The 24,531-nt window shown below is 27.3% G+C and overlaps 1 protein-coding gene across 1 annotated transcript; it reads left to right on the top strand.

The window, feature by feature from the left end:
• Positions 1-800: 800 nt before the first annotated feature.
• LOC112689152 (protogenin B-like) lies at positions 801-24,531 on the top strand. Its single transcript, XM_025562699.1, has 18 exons — positions 801-1,355; positions 14,870-15,087; positions 17,103-17,202; positions 18,327-18,477; positions 18,555-18,623; positions 19,964-20,208; positions 20,274-20,419; positions 20,503-20,662; positions 20,721-21,104; positions 21,161-21,316; positions 21,383-21,574; positions 21,677-21,834; positions 22,366-22,501; positions 22,595-22,853; positions 22,916-23,046; positions 23,115-23,302; positions 23,377-23,907; positions 24,027-24,531. The coding sequence occupies exons 1-18, from the start codon at positions 1,280-1,282 to the stop codon at positions 24,210-24,212; spliced, it is 3,486 nt and encodes a 1,161-aa protein (XP_025418484.1). The 5' UTR covers positions 801-1,279; the 3' UTR covers positions 24,213-24,531.

The following is a 24,531-nucleotide window of genomic DNA, read 5'->3' as shown; positions in this document are numbered from 1 at the left end:
CCATTTTGAGCGTTTTATGCCCCTACAATTACTAGTAATTAATATGTGTTGTATAATTTAATATTTGATATGAGTAGGTTAGTGTTCGCGAATCATTGTTTCTTGCAACTATCTTTCAGTTAAGGTGGACTGCTGACGACACGTAAAATTCGTAAAATTCGATAACCACAAGATACAATCAATTTTCTTATTATTTTCATTTTACCTTACCTACATAATTTGGTAATTTCGGGTGATTCCAAACGGTAGAGCGTCCTAGTGAACTTTCGGTCACGGAGAAATGTTAAAATAGACGGTTTGTAAGCGCTGCGAGAAACAGAGGGACCGAGTCCCCTCGCGTGCTCGCTCCCCTTTAAACCCTGACAGTATTGTTTAATATATGGGTATCTATTATTGATAGTGATTTTGTGCTCTAACCGCGAGGTGTACGTCGTAGTGGACGAGATCGGGTTTGTTTTCGCAAACATTTCTTTTACACCCTCCCCCCACCCCCGAATTCGCGGAATTCTCGTGCGCGCGCTCCGCCAAATGTTCAACAAGACACCGCGAAACGGACGATCTACGAACGCATGTCACCGTACATCTGCATGCACGGGTGTACAACATTCGCTGGACACGGTATTGCGCCGTTAGTGGTGTGCACTGCGCGCACGCGCGGCGCGTTAAACACGATAATAATGCAACCGTACCGCTGGTGGTGCACAGCGCAGCGTGGTTGCGTGCGCGCGCCGATAGTCGGTGCCCGCGCTCGTGCGTGCGTGTGTCGTCGTGTTCGTGCGTGCGCGAGTGCGCGAGTTTTCGAGACCACAATATTATTGCCTTCAGTGTGTGAGTGCGCGCGCATCGGCCGTCATCACAGTCCGGTTGACACCGTCGTCGTTCCGTCGTTTTTGTTGTTTACACGTTGTTTGGTTGATCGAGATTTACTGTTCGTTTTGTTTTTTCCTCTCCTCCTCCACACTTCCCTCACCCCAATCCCTCTGCCCGCCATCACCCGCACCCCGGTTTGCGTGCAACACCGTCCATCCCGATTTCCCGTGGATATCTGTCGCGATATCGTCGCACTCGTCGCAGCAGCAGCAGCTATCGGACACACGAGATCGTCGTTATGGTGGTGCGAACGCGTTGAAAAACGCGACTTCCGATCAGTGCCGTCCGACAGCAGGTCGCGAAGACGACACGGCAACCCGCACGAGTGTTGGTCAGAAACGACGTGCTAGTCGTCGTCGTCCCTTCGGCCGTGGTGGTGAACTATCAAAAGTCGATCCGATGTGCTTCTATGGCGACCGCCAACGCGTGTACCGTCGTTCTGTTCCTGCTGCTGCTCCTCCGCATATCGACGGTCGACAGTGTCCGTGAGTACTTTACCCGTCACGATTACACGATATTATTACCACTATTGCTGTTATTATTGTTTTTTCTTTTCCAACTAGACTACTGCAAAACCCCACCCCTTCCCTGGCAGCGGTAGATTTACTCCGGTTTGGGGAACATTGAGACTACGGGTACATACGTCCTCGCGCTGCCAAGTTGACCATTTATTTTAATTTTTTTCATCTGACAAACTGTAAATCAATTAATACAATTCGACGTATATTGACCGCTTCTAAGATTAAGTTTCGTTTTCGTTTTTGCGCTTTGAATTGTTGCAAATGCATCAAGTGTTTCATCCATTTATATACATCATGTTGATAGCGGAGTCAACAGACAAAAATGTCGAAATCGATTTTAATCCACTCTGTTTTTAGTTTAAAATAATTATTATACTTGTACCGTGCACTAGTTCAATGATAATAACAAAATAAATCAGTAACACAGTATCTGTCGTACGTTATCAGAGTGATTTTGTTCTGATTGACTTACTCGAGGGTAATATGTATCATAAATAAAGTTGGTTAATAAGGGTGGGAAGCCAAGTCGGCAATTATTCGTCCTGGTTATAAATCTTTAACCCCTCTTCCTTCTTAATATTTGATCTGTTATTTTACCAGTTTATATTGGTACCTGGTATATTTATTTAAAATTAAATCTGTCTCAATATGATGTCGTTCTGTATTGCAATTTTTTTTTTTTATTTGTTTTCTCGCGAATTACCACACACAAATCGACGAACCGGCTCGATTCATCGCGCACTCCCGCTATCTGTTTACGCTAAATAATTACATTGTTGTTGAACGTGATAACGGTGACGGCAATGTGCCAAGGTACCGCAATCTACGCGCAAGCCATGAGGTTTGTCCTGCGGAATGTCAGAACAGCCGTCACGTCTAAATCGTATTATTATTATTATTATCATCCATCGCGTGCTGTTTCGATATTGCGAATGCGTGTGTTTGATCGGAAATTTACGACAATTTCGAGGCGAACGAATTCGTCACAGACGATCTCCGCTAACCATAAATACAGAACACCAGTAGCGGGCACACAATTCGCTGTGTAGTCGTCGCACTGCTCCGATGCACATCAAAATTATCATTATCATATATCAATTGCACTACTCCCGTTAGACGAATCGATTTGTAATAAAAATGATACGACCAAAACGATTGTGTTGTGATGTAAATATATTTGTCGCTATCGGCACGAGCATTGGTTGTACTCGCTGTTTTGATCGTTCGGAGTGGGCAACCGTAAATCCGATTGCGAAACATTAGCGGTATTATGAATTTGTATCTGTGTACAGTTGAGTGTACGCACCACATATACCGATATAATATCGCGTAAACGTAACGCTTAAGATGTGTTTGCAATTCGACCTAGTATTGATTTATATATATACAACCGTAACAATATTTTGTCGTACATTATTATGTAAATTGTAGTCGTATAGACTACAGAAAAGTATAGAAAAGTGATATTTATTTCCCATACGGTAGTCGAAAGTCTAATACTCGAAATTGGAACAAAAGGTAGCCATAAAGCAATTATATTACTCCTTGGTAGAGTGTAACTTTAATATTTTGACTTTTTATATTGACAAATCGAGAGTAGTGCCGTCAATATTGTTGTTTGCAGGACGATTATGAATGTTATTTTACTGTGAAATATCGGTTAATAAATAATTCCAAAATTATTACGTTTAGCTGACTAAATTTATTTTTAAAATTTCAAATAATTGTTTCTTCTTTGCCTCTTTAGTCGTTCATTTAATATTGTATTTTTGCTTTAAGTCTTACCTTTATCCATTTTCATTTATAACATGAATTATTAATTATTATTATTATTATACTACCGAGGTTCCGCAGAGATAAAAATAATAAAGCCATGAAATTATAAAATAATGTTATGGTTTTGAAACATTTATTAGTAATTAGCAGTTGCACTAAATATAGATACTAATTTCTAATTAAGGATGTATTTTATACTTAAGTGTCCAAATTTTTATGATTACAATGTCTTTTCACATGTTTTACTACCATCTGTTATTAAAATATAATAATTTGTTAATAATGATAAAATAATAAAAAATTAAAAAATAGTAAATAATTAACACTCGTAAATTATTAAATTAATGTTTATTAATATTTTGATTATTAATATAGGAATAAATAAAATAAAATAAAACAATAAATAAAATATATTTTTTCTTTAATCAAACGAAAAATGTTCGAGTTCATTAAATGTATAAAAATTTCTCGAAAAATACATCGGTAAAACTTGTTTTTTTACACAAAAAGAATCAGAAATTGATTTTAAGCAATTAACAATTACTGTGAACAAATGTACACGCGTTTGCATTGTTTATATAGTATTTTTAAGAAATGTACAAATAGGTATTGTTTGAACAGTGTCGTAAGTTATAACTTATAAAGTATAACGTAATGGTTTGTAAATAATACATTTTATTCAATTAAAAATGATTTGCAGTAAGTTTAATGACTAGGTTGAATATCTTATGTTTGTAATTTTATCTTTAAAAGAATATATTTATATTTTAATCATTATTTAAATTCATTTTCTTAAATTCGCTTGAAATTTGATACTTAAAATTGGCGTTATTTGGCTTATTTAAGTTTTATTTTGGTCGAAACATTTTAATTTTAGTTTCACTTGATATGATTTTTGAATTCTAAATATATAAAAAATAATAATATGTTATTATATTTTATGGCAATGGTAAATGTAACGAGGCAAATGCCCTTGTTGGATTAAATTTTTAATTTTTACATTTTTAAAAATGGTTAATCATTTTTAATTTCTATAGATAGTGCTGCTTAATTATGTTAATTAATTTTAAATAGCAATTATTAATAACACTATATTTTTCAATATACTTTGAATACTTATTTCCAATTGCAAATAAAAAATTCGTTTATAGTTATCAATATAATATTGTTCTTCATAATACATACAAATTCATTAAAAATGGATGATAATATTACATTTTTTAAATATTCGTACGCACTAATGTTCCTGTTTTACTTCGATTAGGTTGAAATCACATTTGTTGTGTTTATGAAGGAGTTACTTGTTTACCGTCCTTTTATAGATTCGGTTGGAGATTGTATCTTGTGCGCTTGTTATTTTTGCCTAAAAGAACAGCTGCCTAGGACAAGCAAACTGATGGCAAAATGCGTACCGGTATAGATCTGCTGAAAAGAAACGATTTAACGTTGGCCCAAATGGAAAACTGGTTTCTACGAATCCCTGTGTGATATTGTGTTATTGACCGCCTACGCCTCACCCTTTGTGTGGAATATAATAAAGGTTATGACGGGTAGTGAGGGTTGGGCTACGGATGCCAACTAAATATTTTATGTTATACAATACTACCTTAACATAAATAATAAAATGATATTAAGACCAACTATATTTCTTTTATAAATCGATTTTTTTTCTTTTGATTTCTCATGTTAGGGAATTTATCATTGTTAGTTACATATTGGTACACTGTATTATTAAAAGGAGCCAGTTTAATGTTAAATAATTCAAAGCACGAATATGTTTTTTTTTAAATAGTAAATTAAATATAGAATTTATGGACTATCTAATTTAATATACAATTATAAAGGTTTGAAGTATCATTTATTTCAAATCGGAGTTTCTTAATTATGTTCCATAAAAAAAATCATAATCATATTTTATTTAAATCATGGTATTGATATATTTTCGATATGTAAAAATTTTAACCCGGGTAATTTTGAAATAAATATAAATTTCATCCTAGAATATCTTGATAAATAAATAATATACGATGTTGACGACGGTTTTGAGTCAATTTCAATGCCATTAAAGATTAGAGTTAGTCTAATGATTATCTCTTTATGTTAATTAATCTAATTGTTAATTACGAATTTATCATATAATATACGAAATTTACAGTGTACTTATTATTGATGAATGATGATGCTGTCAGAGTAGTGTGTACCCGTATCGGTCGCTTTTAGCACGTTGTATTGACATACTCATTAAACATTTTATGTTTGTATTTAATATTTATTTATTATATTACTCGTAAGTGGTATTTAATTCATTTGTTTTGGTATATTTTAATAATTTTACTAGTTTAATGTTGTCATAATTTGAATTTTGGATTAATTAACTATTTTAAGTTGCAAGATCAATGTTATAAAATATATAGTTAAGCCGTTACTTACAAAATATGAACAAAGGATGTAATTTACAACGAAACGTCTATAATACATAAGTTTTTCAGTCTCAAGTAATTTCATATTTATGAAAATAATAGTATTAAATTAGTAATTAAAATGTTTGTTTTGTAGATTAAATTAATTTAATTCGTCCATTAATATAAATTTTATAAAATAGGACATTCATATTGGGAAAAATGTAATAATGTACTAAAATGTTATCTATCAAGAATTTTGTCTAAATAATTCGATTTTGTTTGTTATTGAATTTCAATGAAAATAATATTTTTATCTTAATTATTATAATTAATCATTTGAATGTAGCTATAATATGAAAGTTTAAAAATATGAATTATAACTATGAAAATAATTGAATTAAAAGTAATGAAGGTCAATCAATAATACCTGTAATTGCGAAATTAACGGAATTTACTTGCGTTTAACTAAAATAGCTATTAAATGTGATTCATTCGTCTAATATAATCTTTATGAAATTAAATATTTTAATTTATGAGATATTTCTAGCGTTTTGAATAAAGTTGAATATTATTTTATGAAATTATTATAAATTGTCATATCAAATTATTAAAATCTATTAAAAAATATGTTCAATGCAATTTTCATATTTTATCATTAACAATATAACAATTATATACTGTATTAAATGTATTTATTTTTTATATAACTATAAGTTATACTTAAAAGTTCAATTGAATTATCTTTGAAATTATTAACCTCTGTCATTTTGTAACTTAATGGTCTAATAATTATTCAACAATCGTCGAACACCCCGTTTTAAAGGTGTTGACGATTTAGTATTTGAATAGTTCTGTACAATGTGTAATTCACGATTGTGAAATTCGTAGTTTCATAATCTATAGGTAGTAGGGATGTTGTTTTCTGTGTACTATTTTCTGGATATACCCTTTTTGTAGAACAATAGTCCCCAACGTTATTAATGGTACAAAAAAAATAACACATTCTTGTACATAAGAGTTCATTGTCCTCGATTGAAAAGGGGGGTAACGTTAGTATTATTAAAGTTCGTCTAGGTAATTTCACTGAAAAAAAAGTTAGCGGGATACGTGTTTCTAAATTCTAAATTTCTCAGTTAGTCACAGTTCACAGAAATCATGGATTGTGTTATTATTTTTTTATTGTAAAGGTTATTTGAAATGTACGTGACTATTCCAATATATGTACTTGGTGAATAATACAAACTAATAATTTTGTTTTATTATTGAATATCAAGTACAACATTTTTGATATCTATCACATTGTTTGTAGTTTCAAGAATGACATTTGATTAAAATGTTGATTGCAAATACTTTCTGAAAGTTTGTTTAGTGTATTGCAGAGAAACATTGTTAGATAATGTGAGCAATTAGAAGCATACTCTATGTGTTTTTTTGTGTTAGTAATTTTTGCTACTTTAGGTCGGAAAATATTTAATCTTTAAAAATACTTTCTATTTAATGGGTGTTGCTCGATAGACTAACTCCTGGTATGTATTTAATTATTTTTTTCCTTTACAGAATATTTTTCATTATTGAGCATAGTTTATCGATACTCATTTTTTAATTGTTTCAATATGGTTCAACTATTACACTAAATATTACTATTATAATTAACATATTTTATTGGTATATATATTGTTAATATGATTTGTTGTATTTTAGGGAGGATATCACCAAGATACTAAACACTTTTAACGACTGAAATATCATTTAATTCGTTTTATTTTGGATTTTAAATTTGAGTTTAGCCAATATTCTGTAATATAAATTATACATATTAAACAATTAGATATTAATTTAATAATTTTGTATAGTTTTATCATTGTTTAAACATTTGTTTGAGTCTAATTAGTTAGATGACATTTTAACTTAAGGCGATCACCGAAACTATAAAAGTCAGAAGATGTATTTGAAAGAGATTTTTTTTTATATTTAAAGATTCAATTCAACTCGCACAATTCGATATTCATTGTTCGTTAATGTTGTGTATTTTTAGTTTGTAATAAATTTATAATATTATGATCTTTTTTTATTTTTAGTTGTCTGCTGTTCAGGCATAAAAAAGTTTGATCAGTGAAACTACTATTGTTACATAATATGTCAGTAACAACGAATAATGCTATTTTCAATTCAATCAATTCAATATTATAATAGCCGTTCATTGAAAACATGCATTTGTGATTTTCTAAAGTCATTTTGACATTGTCTTATTACAATTGTATGTGTAAATGTATAACTAACCTATACTATTTCGTATACATATATTTTATTGTTATACATGTGTATTAAGATATTCGATAGGTCAGTAATGATGGTACGCAAACAAGGATCGATGACGAGGAATAGTGGAAAGAGTGAACAGCGTACTGCTGTTATTATGCATGTTCTTATGTTTGATATTGCATTTACTTTTTATTTACGATGCATTTATACAAATATTGATTCATTCGTTAATATTTTTACCATTGTTAACTGGTGCATTTTTAATGTATTCATTCGCGAAATCCAACAGTCCTATTCTAATTCAGGTTTTTCTTTATAAAGAATTCCCGTATCTTATAACTAAAATTTTAAGACTTCTATAATTTGAAAAACATAATAACCGCTCTATAGTTGTTTCGTATAATTGCATAATTGAAATGAATTTTTGGTTTTCTACAAGTAATATTAATATTCTAATTTATAGCGAATAATATTATTTGTGTATTTCGTTCTTTGAATTATGTATTTGATGTAGATAAATCTTATTTCAATGTTGTTTATTTAAAATTTGACATAATATATTATGATTATATGTGCATAAAATGTATACATTATATATTTTTTCGTTTTTTTCAAATTTCTTACCAAGACTAATTTTTATGTACTTAAAATATATTTAAATGATTTTTCTTTAATTTGCTTATTTCATATTTACTTAATTTATATTTGTGGTATATCTTGTATTTATATGGATAGTGTTATACACCAATGTATATACTCAATATATATATATATGATATAATTTCATAATTTTTTATTCTAGTTAGTAAAAATGAATATATATCATAAATTAATTGTATTTACTGTTTTGATTTTATTATTATGCACTCGGATATTCAGTCATATTTTTTTTAGTTGAAAAATTGATAAATAAATAATTTTTGAATTTTACATGTTTCAGATAAATTCTCAGTTAGGTATTTATAATACGTTTATTAGAACATTAATAAAAATCATTACCATTAACGAGTTTGAATATTTGTGTTTCTAATATATGTTATCAAATAATGTCTTAGTCAAAAGGTAGTGAAAAGAAAATTCTCCTAATAGTATAATATTAAATTATTGTATAATATCTTAAGTTTCTTTGAAATAATAGATACATTTTGAACACAATTTTTTTTTTTTGTCTTTTTCGACCTATTTAAATCGTTTTTCGCCGTATAAGACTTGAGTCGAAATTGACTCAAGTTTTTTAGTTATATTTTATTGTTCTTTGTAAATGTGATTGTATGTGCGTAACTAGCTTCTAACTATCTTTAAAGCGATCGTATCAATGATTTTTCTCGGTGAATCCTTTTGTGGCGATATTGACGTTATCACTTAAGGGAAGTTAAATAAAAAGAAACTACGAGAAAAAAATTAACGTTGAATAAAGGGCTAATTTTTTTTGAATAAATTGCTGTATATATTTTGATCCCCCTATGTGATTCAACCATTATTTCCCTAGGCTATTCATCTATCGTTATTTTCATGCATAAGAAACAAGGCAGATCAGTCAAACGCTTGTTTTCGTGTACATTTAAAATAAAAATGACGTGCATATTCCCATCCGTTGGAAAGGGGTGTATTTAGTTGTATATTGAACAAACGGAGCAAAACACTTATTGAAAAGAGGATAAAAGTAAATTAAAATACAATTTGTGTATAGTTCATGTTTGAAAGGCCAAAAATTATAATACGCATATAATGTTTTGATATTGTTTTTCATTATTCGTGCAAATATGTACATATATTTTTTTTTGTGCACATTATAATGATTTCAATGGTAGGATATATTTTATTAATAAAAAAAAAATTAAATGCATTGACTATGTGTTAAATTGAAAACCTGATTTTTTTACATTACAGCAGCATTGAAAAACATTTTAAAACTATTGTTAGATTGTAACATGATTCGAATACAAAAATATAACTTTATTGAAAACTGTGTATATAATAATCAGTAAGCTTATTATAGGAATGTTTTTTTGAATTTTATATTTTGAATTCTATAGAATTTTATTAAACGCTTCCTTCGTTCTGTACATTTTTTTTTTTTAGTATTAATTAATTTTGAATTTTGGAAGCTAAATAATAGCAAAAACTTATTAATGTTTATTTCAGGATGTATGTATTTTTTTAAGTAAAAAATATTAAATTGCTTTTTATAGATTATTGAAAAATGACAATTTCAAACGGATGTTATTTTAAATCATTTATTTTTAGAATTTTCCAGAAAATAAAGCGAAACATTCGCTGACAACAGTACGTAATGAAAATATTTTAGATTTTCGGAATTTATTCATGAATTCAGATTCTTGAAATCCTCACTAAATTATTCAAGAACTGTAAATTTTATTTGTATATGTATGTAATTTCAGAAATTTTAATTTTGAATATTTCAAATTTTTTATTTAAACAATTTGATTGTTTTTAAGAGTTAATATTATAATATTATCAAATATTTATCTCGAACATAGTTAATATCATTCAAAAACCAATAATTTATACATTTTTTAAGAGTTAAAGATTTGAAAAAATATGAGAAGAAATGTAAATTATAAATCATATCGATTATACCAGTGGTGGCCAAACTACGGCCCGCGGGCCAACTCCGGCCCGCCATAATTTAATATCTGGCCCGCGAAAGTCTTCTATATTACAGCACTTATTTGTATAACTGTAATATTTTGCATTTACGTAAAAAAAAATTTAGAATGCATTTTTTTATGGCCCGCGATAAAAAAAAGTTGTTTTTTATGGCTCGAGAAAAAAAAAGTTTGGCCACCACTGGATTATACGATATCTTTATTTTTTTGAAGATTATAGACTTGAAATTTGATTTTTTTTAAAGAATATCATTGATTTATAATGTTATAAAACAAATAGTAATAGGCTTCTGATATTATTACTTCATAAAATATTTAATATTTTTTAAAAAATTACTTATGATTTTGCTTAGAATAATTTATAGTTTAAAAACGTATTTAAATAAACACGATGTTAACATTGTGTAATATAGTGTAGTAAAATGAGTAATAAGTAAAATCAGAATCACAATAAGCTTTAAACAGTGATTTATGTTTACTTCTTAATTCAACTATTTTCATATATAGTTCTTTTTCTTTTATAATCATACTTTTTTACACACATTATTTTATGTATGTAAATATTAAAGGATTTCAATGATTTTAACATCTACAGGCTCATATTTAATTACTTTTATAATTTAGCTTTGATTTATAAAAGAAATTTAAATGAAAGCTTTTACAATTGATACTATCATCTGATATGAATTATTTGATTAGCAACTAATGATAAATTTAATCTATAACTGTGCTTGATATTAATATTCAAATGCATTAAATAAAATATTATTTGAAAAATATATGAAAGTTGAGTTAACAATAATATAATCATGAATTTCACAAATTATTTTAAACACTATTGGCGTATAAAATGAATTATAATCGTTCATATTGTTTGAGAATTTTTTGTAAAATAACTTAATAATTCAAATACTATTTAGTTGTTGGGTCGTTACTTGATATTTATATTAATGTTCTAACATATGAGCAAAATATTTGAAAAACCAATATGATTGAGTTCTAAATTTAATTTTTATGTAAAAATATATTTATGGTTAATTATTTGTTTCTACATAGTTACATCAACTAAATACTACCATAATTCTAGTATTAATTAAATTAACAATTATTGGTATTAATATTTTGAAGTGACAGATTCAACGTCTATTATAAATGAGGTCCCTATCAAATTGAAACGTAAAGATCATGTTTATTAATCCAATTGGATAAACACTAATAGTAATATACTTAAGAAAACTATTGTTATTACAATGGTTTTAATTGTGTCTTAAATATATGTTCTGCTTTAAAGTTAATACGTGGGATAATTTTCAGAAAACCGTAGGTATTAAGTTCTTAGAACACAACGGTTGTGTGAGATCTCTTTGTTTATCACTTAACAAATAAGGTCAATAATAAACATAATATTTTAATAATAATATGTATAGAAACTAATCTTATTTATTTAATAAGTGATCAATACAGCGAAAATCGATTAAAATTGTGTGGGTTATAAGAATAATGACACTTAATTTTTATTAAATTTAATTGTTTACTACATTCTCAAACAAAATAAATGGTACATTTTTTTTATAGTGTATAATAGAAGTTTTAACTTCGGAATTTAAAACATTATGACTGATAAATTACCATAAATATAATAAGGACTAACCAATCGTACTTATTGTTAATTTTAAACACAATATATTGCTGTACGAATAAATAAATAAAAATACAATATATTCACTAGTAATATTTATTATTATAATTTATGCAAACCTTTAATAAGTTTTATAAATACGATCATTATTTAATACTAAGTACATATTTGAATAATAAAAAACTTTTTATTTTTACCTTAATATATATTTTTTTTTTTTTTTTTTTTTTAGAGCATATTTTAACGAAAGAGTACGGAATGTTTTTGAATATTTATTTAGTTTAAATTCGTGTAAATTATACGGCGATTGGTGATGGATAACTGTATAAATTCTGTATATTACTACATATATTACGATATATATCACTTATATGCATTATTTATAAAATAAGTTAATTACGGACATACTTAATTGTTAACTTTGATTTCACTAAATGATAAGATGGGACGTGTTAAGCATATTTTTTAATTTATTAAAATTATAATCATAATTATCTTCAATGTCTGCATAAAAAAATTATTCTTTTATGAGCATCGAGAGTATTATAATATATGTCGTGCTATGTCGTTGTAACCGACGAGTGACAAATCCGTTATCGGGCATTATGAATTTCGAACTCAAAAAAAAAAAAAAATTAGTTTCTTTATCATATAATTTAAATACGTTTAGATCACATAATTTTCTTGTATTAGTAAAAACGCAAATATGTAATCGGCGAATATTTTAAAATTAAAATCCGATTGCATCTGTGTCGCTACGTAGGTATAAGACAAAGAAGCTTGATTACCATAAATTTGGATTTCCAGAAATTCGAAATTACTATGTGTGTCCCTGCTTACGTGTGTGTGTGTGTGTGTGTGTGTGTATTAGAAGCCGACCTACGGTGGGTAACAACCATCCAACAAAAAAAAAAAAAAACCGGTTTGCTCAATAATAATAAAAAACTCGTGCCCCCGTTGATTATTTGGCCTCAAACAAATTCACCTGCCGAATACACGCAATAACCTGGGTGTTTTATTGTATTATATATTTTTTCCTTGTAAATTATGTAAAACATCGTAATTATTCTGATTGCTTTAAAATATTTTTTGATTTTCTTATTTATACATTTATATTAAAAAAGGATGTTGTATATATAAAATACAAAGTTATTGCGAATTTTGGATTAACATGAGTATTATTATTGTTATGACTGGGTAAATAGTATATTATATATAGTTGGGTAGATACAACGAGGGACTATAACGCTGTTACAAGGAATGCGTGTTGGTAAAGAAATAATAAAATCTCTACAATGATGATGATATTGGCCTTGGAAATGGGATAACACGAAGAGTTCGAAAATATCCTTTAGTAATGGTACACGTGACTAGATACAATGATAAAAGACGTAATACCATAGACCACTCGAAAACAACTGATGTTGCTTAGGTCATTGCCAGGATAGACTATTTTTATTATACTTGTTTGTTTTTATTTACTGATGGCAAATAATCAAGTACACCGAAGATAAGATATCAATTACCTATTTCTAATTAATAAAATAAAAACAGATTTATCAGTTATTGGATGCATGTATTTTATCATTTCACTTCGGAGATATCCATATTATTTAATGAAGGAGTTAAACGTGAATCGTGAAGTAATTTCTGTTTTGACTTATCAAACTCAATTACTTGAGTGAACACAATAAATGTTTACTTCATGTATGTACGTACTTATACAAGTGATTTATACGCCATTGCGTGTATGGCATGATTACCTATATCATCAGTTTAAATTAAGAAATGCATCTTAATATTATCATATGAAATACTGTACACAATTAAGTACAAATTTAATTGTTCAAATATTGTTTAGGAGAATTATTATTTTATAATTATAAATTATATAATTATAGGAGTAGAATCGTGACTGTGCCTTTTATAGTATTTTTGTTCTGTTCAATTACCCGCGATATTTCATATGGGATATAGAAAACGACGGGTTGATGGAAAATTTCACAATATTATATTATATCGTACGATTGGATAAAACACCAATTATACGAGTATATTGTATTGTTCGTTTAGTCTAACGATGTGTATTGCGAAGGAAAAGAGCAGGAGATAAACTGTATAGGACACACGTGGTTTGCTGTGATAATATGCTCGAGAGACAGATTTTAGAACGCGCTATTAAAATGTCGTCGTATTTGGGGCTGTGGCGAAGGCAGTAGGATGCATAGGATCACCGTTACCGCTCGCCACCCGACATATTTAATGTATTTTCATTGATCCGGCCTAGTGCATATTTTCTTGTTCTTTTGATTTTTCAAACTTTTTATGACTAACCACCTTTCCACCTGCAGGGTTTTATACGTTTTTCAATGCAGTTGAGATGCTGGTGTTCAATTATTACAATAATAATCAAACCTATCTTTTTTACAAATAAAATCACTAAATGTGATACAGCATTATAGTATTAATTGTTTTCGTTAGTAAATAATCGTTCCGAATTGATAAATTGTTAAATTCAGTAGGAATACATCATTCAAACATCGAAAATCTTTATTGTGTTAAATTTCTCTCTGTTTATATTATGTCATATAATATTAAAAGTATTTTTTTCTTTCGAATGTAAAGTATTTAGGTACTCGATATCTTTATTTAGCTTATTTAAAAATTACTTACAAATATCAAACTTATTATATTGTGTATACATGTATGTTCAGTTCGCGATTAATGTTAACTTATTAAATGTGTATTTTGATTTTATTTGTTATATAGTTCTAACGGACACAGTCGACAATATTGTACCCAATTCAGGGTGGATTGTGGAGCCACCGGACATAGCAGTTGCAATCCGAGATAGACCGTACACGTTACAATGCCATTCGGACCTGCCAAATGTCACGTATCAGTGGATGTACAACAATCATATATTGGATCTAGTCAATGACTCGCGTCGTAAAATTCTTTCCAACGGTTCTTTGTTTTTTAATAAAGTACGTAAATCATAAATATTGTACGTACTTCTTATGTTTGATGATTTTGATATTCAATCAAGTTTTGACGAAAAATTATTTCATCGTTCTTGCAAATATTTTTGGATTGATAATTTATCTTATAAATAATAATATATGTATATATTTATCTTATAATCTTATAAATAACAATATATTGTAATGCAATTTGATGTAGTGTCACTGGATGCCCTCTTCTCTCAAGTCCATATGTATTTTTGTGTTCTAACTATAAGCCTTCTAAATCTACTTATTGTATAAACTAAAAGTATACAGATTGTAAATATTCATTAAAAAAAATAATAATAATAACAATAAAACGTAGTTGGTTGGGAAATCAATTAATAAACCACTGTTTATATACAGTATGAGACAAGAAGTTTTAAATTTTTCATGAATTCTAATGAATATTATCCTCTATATCATTATATTTATTATATTTATTAATATTAGAATAATTGTTTATAAATTTAAATCGATTTAATCTTTAGTTTAAAAAATAGAGAAAGTACGAGTTATAATATAAAACTAACAATATTACAATTTATCTAATTGCATTCTCCGTTTAACCAGCTATAACTTAAAATTATTATAAATAAAAAAAATCATTAATTTAATATTATATGTGTACAAATATGTATATAGAGTAAGCAACAATTTAAAACTTTAATCACTAGTTACTACTTGGAAATCAAAAATGATAGTTATTTCGACAAATAAGAGTAACGTAGAACTATTATGCAAAATATTATATAATACATAATATAATTTATATACGAGTATTTATATAACATATGGTGCTTTATATATATATTTTATACATACATCACGCGTCACAGATATTTCAATATGCTTGTATATACTTATATAAGCATTATTGATTTTTATATTATAGAATTAATGATAAGTTTGAACGTAATATATATTTCTGAATATTTCTTAATAAAATTATTAATAATTATAATGATAGGACGCGTTTATATTTATTAAATTCGAAGAATTAATTGGTTTACCATGAATTATGTCTATTTACACGATTTCGACCAGGAGTTTTCCAATCATCACTAAAATAAAGTAAAAGATTGGAAATGATTCTAGTTGTACTTTCAGGGAGTGATTTTTTGAATTTGTCAATAGTTTTCCGATTATATATATGAGAAAAAATTGCAAAAAAACTTAAAATTTTAAAAAGTTGTTTCTCTTTAAAGTTCAAAATCTCACGTTTTTTTTATCTTTTTTTTCAAAAATAACGATTAAATAATTTTGGTTGGCAAAATGTCGAATATTTCCTTAAACATGTCTATTACTAATGAATGAAAAAAAATTACATTTGAATATTAAATTTTGACAATACGATGAAAAATGAAAATTCTCTAGATAAAACTTTTAATTTTTATACTTAAGGTTTGAAAATAGATTATATATTATATATTTATTATAAGATTTTCTTTGTAGTAAAAAAAGAAAAAAAAAAAAATGGAAAAACGCAAAATCGCATATTTTTATGAATTCGTAAAACGATAATATTCGTAATTCGTTAAACGATATTACTTATTTAGTTAATGACACTTATAACTTTCATTTATTTTAATAACATTTATATTGTTTATAGGTTTTATAAAATAATATAATAGTTTATATGCACTTGATATTTTAGATTTTCTCAAATTGTTGATGCTTTTTTTTTTTTACAAAAGTTAGAACATTAAAAGTTTAACCTACCTAATTTGGTTTTTCTACTATATCAACCATCTTTAGAAATATAAACTGATCCATCCTATTTCTTTCACTCTGAATTGTTGTTTTGATAACAGCAATACCATTCACCCATCCTTATCTTATCCGACCGTGGTGTCTCATCCAACCTAGGAGTCTTGCTCAATCTAGGAGTTTTGCTCTTTTTTCGTTAATATTGTATTATTGTATTAAATATGTGCAGTTAATCATTTTTATAAAATTAGATTTTTGTCTTTTTTTAATAACGTGGTTATTTTTAGGTTCTGCATAAAAAACCAGGTGATGCGGGATCATATAGATGTATAGTACAAACAACTTATGGCTCCATTGTCTCAAAAACAGTTACATTGCAGATAGCAGGTAAATATTTTTTAATTTGAAAATGTACAATCTATGAATTAACCATGAGTTAATTCTACAATTTGATTTTGTATTTTTTTTTTTTTTGAAGAATTTGTAGATATAATTGTATGGTGTTGTGGTATTTAAATTATACGGGTCGTATGTTTATCAATATAATTGAAAATATTTTTATAGTTCGTAGTTTTAAATTAAATTATATTAGTTAAATGTAATCCTAAGAACACTGTATGTGTTCTATATTATATAGACATTCACAAAAAAAGAAGCGTGATAAACTGCTATGGATTGGATAATATGAGTTATATGGATGAGAAAATAGGAAATTTTTTGACGTGCAAACTTGTAATAATACGATTTCATTGAATGACGTTATTATATACATTTTCAATTATTATTATTTTTTCTGTATATAACTAGTATTCTCAATACCAAGTATAAAGTCACGTAAAAATATAATCCAGCACCTACCTAGACATTCCTACTTTTGACAGCAATTTGTTTTTGTCTCGTTCGATTATTGAGTGGTACGTGACAGTTGGAATGTATAAAACATAATGCATATTTTTACCAGTGTTGGTATACATACTCTTAATGGAATTTTAACTGTGGATTAGCACTAAGTCATCATTATTCATTATTAATGTTTATGCATAATAAATATTTTCGGTGAATTTAATAATTGTATACATTTAGAATGAATATGATTAATTATAATTAATTAAATATACAAGATTTTAACTGATATATTTTAATTTATTAAATTACATAGTAATAATAATAATAATAATAATAACTATGATAATAATGTGACATGCATTTTTTGTGTATATAATGTAACAGTTTTACTAAGTTAAAAATATTTTAAATCAAAGAAATAAAGAACTATACATTTCACTAGAATATATTTTTTCAATTAGTTATTTGTATAAAATTCATATACGTTAAATGAAAATTTGTTAAAAGAAAATAACTTGAGTTAAATTTTTTTTTGTCTTCATTATCGATTTTCAAATGTGAATATTGATAAAAATATTTTAGTAAATTTTTTTTTGCTTTAAAACTTAAATTATCTATGAATTATAACATATAACTTATATAATATGTATAAATAATTTTTTCAGTTCTTCGTGACTTTGACATATCTCCGAACAATGTAACAGTTAGTTCAGAAGCTAGTCGATCTGTTATTCGACTTACTTGTCACATTAATTCCACACCCGAAGCAACTATTACATGGCTAAAAAATGATGCTATTGTACCCAGTAGCAAAAAGTAAATTTTGTTCTAAAATAATTTTAGTTATTTGTTTATTTTTTTTGTCAACAATTTAAATTATATTTTTTCCATAGGTTTATAACAAAAGTTCCTGGTGTTTTATATATTAAAAACGTTGATGAAAAAGATTCTGGAAATTATAGGTATCTAATTAATTATAATTATAAATATATATATGTATATATGCAAACGCGCCTGCAGGATAAAATTCCACCCGGGACAAGATTTAAATTCTATGGGTCACAACGTGTATCTAAAAATATATGAGAACAAAACCAAATACCATAGAAATCGGTACTCGGGAGAATTTATAGTCTTAAGCCATATGCAGTCATGTATAAACATTGTAAACAAATAAATACGTTCAAAATTATACATTTTAGAATATCTAAAGATATAATAAATTTAACTAAACTTCATAAATGGATCTCAATAAAATTATGTTATAATTAATATGCGTGGTATTAAATTAACAATGGTTTTGAAACAAAAATTCCCAGTAGGGGCAATGGCCCCTTTGGCCCCCCCTGCGGGCGCGCATGTATATATGATGTATATGAATACATCCTTAAGACATCCTGTATATAAGTATGAACTTATATACAGGATGTCTTAAGCATAATAACCCTTTTCTAGACTTAAATTATATATTTTTTCAAATTCTGATTTATAAAAAATGTATGTGTACTATAATTCTTAGATATTTTGTACATTAAGGAATACCCTTTAGAAATACCAACTTTTAATTTTCAAATGGAAATATCATTTTTTCATAAAAATAAAAAATATAATATATTATATACCACGAATATTTCATAAACAAGAATATTTATTTTTTAAACATTTTTTTCTTGAGTTTTTCATCTCCATTTTTTACTTAAATTATTATTCAGTTAATTATCCTAGAATTTTTTATGTAAAATTTGGATCAGTATTTTCAGAATTAATCAAACTTAAAATTGAACAAGAAGATTATGAAATAATTAGTAGGTATATTAACTTTTTTTTTTTGTATAATAGGTGTACGTGATAAGCATTTAGATTAAATCCTTGATATTTGAAATGAATACCAATTTAATAATATAACAAATCATATCATATTATACTAAATTAATAAAAACTGTCATACAGATCAAATAAAGTATACTAAGTCCTTCATAAAAAAAATTGTATCGTTTCAAAAGAATGGGTGCCAATTTTGACTATGTTACATTTAAATAAAATTATCTGTTTAATTATTTTCGGGGGGAAAAAAATGATATTTCCTTTTTAAAAACAGGAGATAATATTAACACAGAATACTCTTAAAATATTTTTTAAGATTTTTAGGTTCTAAAAATACGTGCACATTTATATTTGTTTATAAATTAAAATTTAAAAAATGTTTAGTTAAAGTATAAAAAAGGGTGAGCATACATAGTTAAAAAATAACCTATTATATTATTAAATCAGCAAGTTCAACTTATTTAATGATTTGTGTTAGATGTATGGCGAAAAACTATCTATTAAATAAAACAAGATTAAGTGATGCTGGTTATTTGAATGTTGAAAATATTAATGCAGAATCTTTTGGATCCCAATCAGATATTCAACCTTTATCATTCATTTCACCTACTTATTTGTACCCTAATGTTAAGTATGTAACAGCAGGTGACAATATAACATTTGAATGCGCTGCTTCTGGTGTCCCGTCTCCTCAGCTCAATTGGTCATTTACAACCTCTACAGGTAAAGTAAAAACTAAAAATCATGAATGTAAATTATTTATTAAATATTTGTTATTTGGTATTCAGGAAATAAACAGAACACTAAGATTAGTGATGTAGAGCTTTTTGTTAACATATTAAGTTTAACAAATGTAAGTTCAGAAAATTCAGGGATTTACACATGTCTTGCATTCCAACCTTTGATAAGATGGCCAGATTTTGCACATACTCAAGTAATTAAATAATAAATATTTTTATTTATTTATTAATTTATTATTTTGTACACTTTATATGATAACATTTTTTATTTTTATAGACTTTTCGATTAGAAGTGATGATGCCTCCTATTATTACTATTCGTCCAGAAACACAATCTATGCCTATAGTGAAAACGATTCGTTTTAAATGTGGAGCGGATGGCAATCCGTATCCTAATATATCTTGGTATCATAATGGTGAACGTCTAAAATCAAATGGTAAATTATGTTTACTTTAGTTTTGATTTGAGTTGACAATATTTGTTCTTGATAATAGGTCGTGTTAAGATCAAGGAGAAACAATTTTTAATAGTCAGTAATACAGTATCGAAAGATTCTGGAATCTATCAATGTTTTGCCTCGAATCCGTATGGAACTACATGGGTAGGGGCAATGTTTACTATAAGCCCGTCTCCATTTGAACCAGCACCGCCTACAAACATCAGTTGTCGAACATTGTCTCTTTCTCAAATTCAGTTGTCTTGGCAAATGTCCCCAACGGATGTTTCTAATGATCCTCCAATTCTTTTTCGTGATGATTCTATCCAACTTGTTCCTTCTCATAGTAGTGTTTCATCAGCATCATCATCTTCTGCTACTGTTTCGACAGATAAAATAAGTAGAATTATCAGAATATATACAGTGCACTACATGCTCACAGGTAATTTTCTTTTATTTTTGTTATTTGTTTGAAATTAAATTAAATTTGAATTATAGATGGTGGAGATGAGGTACAAAATATCACTGAAGACCATTCTATTATAATTGAAAATCTTAAACCGTATCAAAATTATACTTTTTATGTCAGAGTATACAATGGTAAATCAGGATCTGATGAATCTGAAAAAGTTATCTGCAGAACTCAAGATAAAGGTGTGTATATATTTACTGTAGAATTTATATTTATGATTGAATTTGAATAACAATTTATTTTTATAGCACCACAAACAACTCTAGACTTAACTATTTTTCCACTCAGTCCTATATCATTGAGTGTGGAATGGCCTATAATCAATGTAAATTTGATTAATGGAGCAGTGACTCAATATCAAATTTTGTGGAAGCTATTTCATAGTTCATCTAATTATGTACAAATTTTGCATGAAAATACTAGACATTACACAATTACAGGTAAATTATTATTGTAATTGTATAAGTCAAAATGACATTCTGAATAAGTGTAGTAAAAAATATTTTAATTAAAGTTATTGACAAATGTTTCATATGTTTTAGGTCTAAAACCAGGTGGACAGTATGAAGTAAAAGTATTAGGAATAGCACAAAATGGTTTACCCAGTATAGATTTTCCATGGCATTTAGTTGATTTACCACATATCGATACTTCACTACCTAAACCCATTTTAACATTCACTGTTGGTCAAACAATAAAGGTTTGTTTTTTTTTTTTTCATATTTAATAACAATTAAAACCAATATTAGTTAATCTGATGTATGACATATAAAATATGCATGCTATTCAGGCCGTATTTAGGGGGGGGGGACACGGGTAGGCACATGCCCGAGTGGCATCAAGTCTCAAGGGCGGCTAAATATTTTTTTTTTTATATATTTTATTAAATGATGAAAAAAAATAAAACAATAAAATAGTATGTTTTATTATATTATAATTTGTAAATTAAAAAAAAAAAATTGTATTTTTATTATATTATAATTTGTTAATTAAAATAAGTATTAAACAATTTTCATTTATAAGTTATATTTTAATATTAAAGAATCTCGATTATAGATGAAATAATAAGTGTTTAATTATTATTATTATTATTATTATTTTTTGGGGGGGGGGGCATAACTTATATGTCCAGGGGCGCAAAATTTATAAATACAGGACTGATGCTATTGTAATAATCAGTTATTGAAAAATGTTATTGAAATTAATTTCATCAAATATTATTTACTTGCAGCTTTCTTGGTCTGTTAAACATGTACATTTTGACTACTATAAATTAATGTATCGAGTTACTGGCAAAACAAATCAATCAGAAATGTTATTGTTTACATTTAGCCCAGATAAAAATGACCATATAATTAATTATACTAGTAAGTAATTCATCGTGAAAGTATGATCTTTCAAATTAAAATCAAATTAAATGATATGGATTTTTGATAAGAAATAAATTATTTTTTGCTTAGGTGATTTGGAAGTGTATGAAGTATTATTAAATTGTGTATCCAATAATAGACAAGGAGAATCAGTTTTTAGAACTATTGCCGTAGTTTTAGATATATTATCTCCGCCATCTCAAATTGAAGCTGTTGCTACTTCATTTCACAGTCTGAATTTATCATGGGTTCCACCAGATTCTGTTGATTTATCATCTTTGCTGTTCATTATTACCTATAATTCAGTATCTAATTATTCTCAAAATTCTACAACAATATTTACTGATTTGTAAATGATAATAAATTGAATCATACAAAGTATATTATTAATCAATTTGTATGTTTTTTTAGGGGTGTAACTTCTTTAGAAATATCTGGATTAAGGCCGTATAGTTTATATGAAATAAAAATATCGGCTCATGATAAAAATAATAGAAAAAGTGAATTTAGTCAAAAGATACAGATACGCACACTTCAAGGAGGTATATCTTTGAAAAGATAATTATTTTTTTTGATCTTAAAACTATTGACATTTAAATATATTTTTCAGTTCCTGGTATAGTAGAACAAATAGAGTGGCATTGGATAAATAATTATACTGTTCGTATTACTTGGGTTGAGCCAATTAATTCAAATGGTGTGATTACGGGCTATTATGTTCTATATACATCTGAATTGCATGTGCCACCCACGTCATGGCAACAATTAAACGTCTCACAGCATAAACACTCATTAGACGTACGTAAAATGTCAAAAGTACTTTTTTTAAACCAATTGTTAATTGTTTTAATCTATTTTATTCTTTATTATAGCTGAGTGGTTTGAGTTATAAAACTCAATATTTTTTTATGGTACGTGCTGCTACTGATGCTGGATTTGGTCCACAAAGTGGTATTTTTTCCATTACACCATTAACTCCATTTATTAATTCTCCTATTAATTCTAAGTATCCTGATGATTCTCCTGCACTTTATATGAAAGATGAACAGCTATTGGGTATTGTCATTGGTTGTGTAGTAGGAGTTTGTTGCATACTAATCTGCGCTACAAGTATTTTATTGAAACGTCAATGTGTAAAAGCCGAAAGAATACAAGATCCTCAACATAATTCATTAAATAGTGATATGGCATACTGTGCTCAAAATCTACGACCATTCACGGTTGATAATGTTCAACACGAGGAAAATGTTCCTTTAAATGATATACATTATATAACTAGGCATGTGGAAGGAAAATCTCGGTATTCAAATAATATGTCTGGTATGGCATTATTGCCACTTCTAGATCAAAGTAATGTGGGAAATAACGACTCAACAAACATTCATATAGTTGAAAATCCTCAAGTGAGTTAATTAATTTAAATATCATTTATTTTGATAAAATTTGTTAATTTATATGGTATATTTTTTTTAATTATTATTAACTATCAGCTAATAATTTTTTTTATGTGTACATATTTTAGTGTACTGTTGATGTGGATGGTTACGATGTGGACAGTTTGTTGAGTGAATCAGCTGAAGGTGGTGCAGGCACTGAAGAGTCTGGTTGTAGTGACCAACTAGCTAAAAGTCAGAAATGTGGTGATTTCAGTGTAATTGATGATGGATTTCATGAAAATGTTGAATTAAACAAAATGTTAGTCGGATAATTTGGATTAGAATGATCTAAAATGATGTGCCAAAATACAACTGTATAATATGGTGCACTAAATTGTATTGTATTTAATACTTATGTACTATATATTATAAAACATTATAATTTGGTTTATACTCACATCACATCAACTCGCATCACTCGCATTATATTGACAAAAACAAAATCTTGTGTGTCAAAACTGGATAAAGTTTGTACAGGCCTAAGTTAGAGATTTGAACATTTGTGTTACAGAAAAAAACTGTTTTTTAAATTTTATTTTTGGCTAAGATTATCTTTCTGAAACTTTATGTTTTATTATTTTTTTGCTATTA

This window comes from Sipha flava, unplaced genomic scaffold (genome assembly GCF_003268045.1).
Source record: "Sipha flava isolate LNK unplaced genomic scaffold, YSA_version1 42_pilon_pilon, whole genome shotgun sequence".
In the NCBI taxonomy this organism is placed as follows: domain Eukaryota; kingdom Metazoa; phylum Arthropoda; class Insecta; order Hemiptera; family Aphididae; genus Sipha; species Sipha flava.
This window is presented reverse-complemented; position numbering and strand designations above follow the sequence as displayed.

What these genes read in the sequence shown, in the direction of transcription:
- LOC112689152 (XM_025562699.1), top strand. Translation starts at nt 1,280, where the DNA reads ATGGCGACCGCCAACGCGTGTACCGTCGTTCTGTTCCTGCTGCTGCTC. An exon ending in CTGCAGAACTCAAGATAAAG is followed by an intron (nt 21,317 to 21,382) that starts GTGTGTATATAT and finishes TTATTTTTATAG; the next exon opens with CACCACAAACAACTCTAGAC. An exon ending in ACAACAATATTTACTGATTT is followed by an intron (nt 22,854 to 22,915) that starts GTAAATGATAAT and finishes ATGTTTTTTTAG; the next exon opens with GGGTGTAACTTCTTTAGAAA.